The sequence below is a fragment of the Mastomys coucha genome, unplaced genomic scaffold (assembly GCF_008632895.1).
Source record: "Mastomys coucha isolate ucsf_1 unplaced genomic scaffold, UCSF_Mcou_1 pScaffold14, whole genome shotgun sequence".
NCBI lineage: Eukaryota > Metazoa > Chordata > Mammalia > Rodentia > Muridae > Mastomys > Mastomys coucha.
In genome coordinates, this window is record NW_022196896.1 from 90,154,090 (window position 1) to 90,159,048 (window position 4,959).

General features: G+C 42.8%; 1 protein-coding gene across 1 annotated transcript in view; it reads left to right on the plus strand.

The window, feature by feature from the left end:
* Positions 1–3,424, plus strand: part of Cpo (carboxypeptidase O) — a 20,276-nt gene extending 16,852 nt beyond the window's left edge. The window contains 3 exon segments of the mRNA XM_031368988.1: positions 2,342–2,426; positions 3,317–3,348; positions 3,350–3,424. Coding sequence (XP_031224848.1) covers positions 2,342–2,426; positions 3,317–3,348; positions 3,350–3,424 — 192 coding nt within the window.
* The last annotated feature ends 1,535 nt before the right edge of the window (positions 3,425–4,959 follow it).

Below are 4,959 nucleotides of genomic sequence, written 5' to 3' on the forward strand. Positions count from 1 at the left end.
TGAGTGTGTGAGTCTGTGTATGAGTGTGTGAGTCTATATGTGTGTATGAGTCTCTGTGTGTGTGTATGAGTGTGTGTGTGTGTGTATGTGTGTATGAGTGTGTGAGTCTCTCTCTGTGTGTATGAGTGTGTGTGTATGAGTGTGTGAGTCTGTGTGTATGAGTGTGTGAGTCTGTGTGTATGAGTGTGTGAGTCTCTCTGTGTGTGTATGAGTGTGTGTGTGTGTATGAGTGTGTGAGTCTGTGTATGAGTGTGTGAGTCTCTCTGTATGTGTATGTGTGTGTGTGTATGTGTGTGTGTGTATGTGTATGAGTGAGTGTGTGAGTCTGTGTATGAGTGTGTGAGTCTATATGTGTGTATGAGTCTCTCTCTGTGTGTATGAGTATGTGTGTGTGTGTATGAGTGTGTGAGTCTCTCTGTGTGTTTATGAGTGTGTGTGTGTATGAGTGTGTGAGTCTGTGTATGAGTGTGTGAGTCTCTGTGTGTATATGAGTGTGTGTGTATGAGTGTGTGAGTCTCTGTGTGTGTATGAGTGTGTGTGTGTATGAGTGTGTGAGTCTGTGTATGAGTGTGTGAGTCTCTCTGTGTGTATATGAGTGTGTGTGTATGAGTGTGTGAGTCTGTGTGTATGAGTGTGTGAGTCTCTCTGTGTGTGTATGAGTGTGTGTGTGTATGAGTGTGTGAGTCTCTCTGTGTGTATATGAGTGTGTGTGTATGAGTGTGTGAGTCTCTCTGTGTGTGTATATGAGTGTGTGTGTATGAGTGTGTGAGTGTGTGTGTATGAGTGTGTGAGTGTGTGTGTATGAGTGTGTGAGTCTGTGTGTATGAGTGTGTGAGTCTGTGTGTATGAGTGTGTGTGTGTGTATGAGTGTGTGTGTGTATGAGTGTGTGAGTCTCTCTGTATGTGTGTGTGTGTGTGTGTGTGTGTGTGTGTGTGTAGCACATACAGAATGTCCCAAGTACCTGAAGGATGCTGCTACCCTACTCGCTTATTACCACCACTACTTAATTCTTCCTTTGGAATTTCTCTGGTCTCCTCTCAGCCCTACCCAAGCACCACTCCATCACATTTTAGCACTCATCTGTGAATTACAGAAAAGGAAAGGAGAAAGGGTTCTAAAATTAGACCATTCCTATCAGAGAGAGTTGGGGGAACTGATACACGTTCAAGTTCAGCCTGGCTCCCTGGGACCAACACCACTGAACATGACAGTGCAGGCAGGAATGACAAAGGGTTTCAGTGATGTCTGGGTAGAATCTAAGCATCTGATGGAATGGCTATCTTGTTAGGATGTCTGGAATCAGAAATACTTAGAAGGTCTGTCAACAGTCATTTGTGAAAAGTTTTATTGGGAGGTCAGTAAGAAGAGAACTTAGCAGAAGTCTGATAAGTGATGGGCTTTAGCAGTGACTGACCTTGGGAAAGAATCTGCAGAAAGGAAGGCTGACACTTAACAGATCATCTAGTTCTGAGAGATTTCTTGTAGAATCAGGAGACATGGAAGGAGAGGGATGTATCAAACATCTGTAAGAAAAAGCGAGTGGGTGAAAAACCACAACAGACTATGAACTAAGTGATATGAAAGAGACAACACGGGAAGAAAGAGAATCCAGTGGGGAGATTGGGAAAAGATGTATGGAGAAGCTGTCATTTGAGAAAGCCCCTCAAGGTTGGGTAAATTCTGATAGGTAGGGATTCTAGGTCAAAGTAACAGCCTGAGAAAAGAAGAAGCCAAGGGATAGCAAGGAAGATTGTCTACAATGTGGGGTAAGTGTATAAAATACATTATTGGAATGGTGGATTAGGAACACATTATAGAAGATCTCAAAATCTTGGCTAGGCAATCTGTGTTTAATTCAGTGGGCAGTGAGCAGTTATTGAAAGCTTTTCAACAGGACCAAGAGCATGGATATGTGCATCTGGAAGCCACATGGGACCAACTGGGATAAAGTTTGATGGGAGGAAAAGAAATGTATTAGAAGATGCAGCAGACTGATTTTGGAGTAATGAGTCTGAGATAGAATACTAGCAAAGGAAATCCACATTGGTGTCTTTGAAAGGGGTGGGGGAAAGAAGCTAAAGAAATCTACAGAAGTTTACATGTGTGCTGTAGTATCATGATGCAGGACCAGAAATAGGGAAGTCAGAACAGCCTCGACATATGAAAAGAAATGTGGGTGTGGTTAGTGTGGGGTACCAACAGGGTACCTAGACATAAATGTTCAACGGGAGGTTAGAGAGATAGTCTAAAACCTCAGGGATAGATCTGTACAAAATATAAAACTCTTAGATTGTCGGATTTATTTTTAACAGCAGCTCTCTCGGCATTTCCCACCTACAGATTCAAGTTGGACAGAAGGCGGCAAGCGCACTGAAAGCAAAACATGGAACCAATTATAGAGTTGGATCAAGTGCAGACATTTTATGTAAGAATACTCTTTTTCTTCTCCTCCTTCCTCTTCTTTAATGGTATCCAAGGCATAGAAGGAATCAATGAAGTTTAGAAGGTGAGATGGGCCAAAGAGCAGGAGTTCCTAGGACCCACAGAGCTGGACGAATTAAAATGACCAAGGATAAAAGCAAGTCTGTGTGATTCAGTGTTGTACTTTCTGGGGATACGGTAGGAGTGCAAAGGAAAAACAATGATATGCTGGCTCAAACCAGACTTTTCCCTGGCTTGAGTTTAAAAGAGCTGGCAAGTCAGAAGGCACAGGAGTTAACAGGAAGGGGACTGTCCTTGGAGCCTTGGTGAGTTGGTGGCAGTTCCAGAGGTCCCACCTGCCAGGAAAGCAGATCAGGGTTAAGACTGGGGAAACAATCAAAAGAGAGAACTCAGCGGACAGTGCGTGCTCCTTCTCCAAATCTAAAGTACGCCCTCACACCCACCTCGTGCGCCCCGTACTAACCCCCATCCACAACCCCGTCCTTAGCTCCTGGGGCCCACCTAGCTAATATTTGTGTCCTAATTATCCTGTGATTTGTCTTTTTTTTTTTTAATTCCTTTGTGAGAACTAGTTCATTCCGTTCTCGCCTTGTAATTTGATGCTACCTCGTTTTTTGTTTTGTTTCGTTTTGTTTTGTTGATCAAGTGAGAAACTGATAAACTTTAACCAAGTCTCTGCTATGTTTCAGGCACAAGGAAGAGCAAGAAGCCACATAAAATGTAGGCTCCATAGGGACTGTTTACCAAAGATGGAGTGGTCCTAATCAGGAACAGCTCCTTCATTTTACCAGGGAAGCCTTTATTTAATGGCATGACGATGGAACCCAGCCTTTCAAAGTCTGATTCTGCATTTACCTTCCTGTTTTCATTTAGAGATGCTGTCAGGATCCTCAAAAGACTGGGGATGGAGACAGTGAGATCCCCTTCTCGTACACATTTGAGCTAATGGACAATGGTACCCATGGGTTTGCTCTAATCTAGTGCATATGTGAAGAGACCAAAAATACCATTTTCTTCATCCTTGATGATGTGTATGAGAATTACTGCCCCACCAACCGTGCCAATAAGGAGGCAATCACCATCTCAGCACTGACCACCCTGGACTTCTTCACATCCCTCCTTTAAGTGCCTCCTACCCTGTCCTGCTTAGAGCCCCAGCAATAGGAATGTTGGTTGGGGTGAAGGTGTGTATTGTCCAGAAACCAAACCCTGGAACTAAAAATACTCTCTATTCTAATAAAGAGTCATGCTAGCATTTTAAACATTTGTTTTGCTGGTAATTAATTTTTATTGCTCTGTGAGACTGTTGTATTACTTAGCTATTAACAACTATAAAGCTATAAACTAAACCCTTCTAAAATGCAGTGGAGCGTGCACCTGTACACCAGTAAGAAAATTCTGCTGATCTTGGTGCCGCTTGCTGATGCAGCTGAACTAAGTGGTAGGCAGCTGGTTGATCAGGCTCAGGCTGAGCTGAGCTGAGGGGTGATATTCATGCTCCCTGGATCTTTTTCCCCACAGCAGGGGATTAAGTCCCAACCTATAGGCACTAGTCAAATCTCTGCCTGTATCCCATTTATTGAACATCCGGCTAGTTTTTATGTGAACTTGACACCAAGTAGGGTCATCTGGAAAGATGAAATCTTAATCAAGAAAATGCCTCTGTATGATTTATAGGCAAATCTGTAGGGCATTTTCTTGATTAATGATTAAGGTGGGAAGGCCCGGCACATTGTGAGCAGTACTGCCCTGGGGAACATGGTCTTGGGGCGTATAAGAAAACAAACTGAACAACCCTGTAAACAGCACTCCTCCAGGTTCTCTTTGCTCTAGTTCTTGCCTCCAAACTCCTGCCCTGAGTTCCAGCTCTGTCTTCCCTCAGTGGTGGACTGTGGTACAGAAATATAAGAGAAATAAATCCTTCCCTCCCCAAGTTGTTTAGGGTCATGTGTTTCATTACAGCAATAGAAACCTAGCCAGGACACCACTGGCTGAGGGAAGTCACTTGTCTGAGTCAAAGGGTGGCCAAGTACATAGTGAGACATTTGTAAAGACTTCAGTCTTCCCCTAAATCACGTTACTTGGTGTTGAATGTCACAGCCTTGAACTTCCCCATTTAGCTTTGGAGATTCGACAACCCAGCAGGAACATACTCGGCTTTGCTTGTTATTAACTCTATGTGTGTGCAGTAGAATCCCACTGTGCTTGGAATCTAATTAGAACCTAAGCGACGAGGTTCTGTGTTCTACTTATTATTTTGAATGTATGGTCCCAATATTCACTAAGGAAAGGAAGTTCACAAATACGTTCCTTGGGTCTAATTTTAGTCGTTAACAGCGTTAACAGTCCAAGTCTTTAGAAATTTGTTTGTATGTTGGTCCTTTTTACTCATAGGTTAGTAGCAGCATTTAGAAAACAGGTTATATAATTTGTCTATAATGTTGCCACTAGCTTTAAATATTTACCTAATTTTTCTGTTTATATTAATTATAGTAGTAATAATTTTGGGATCACCT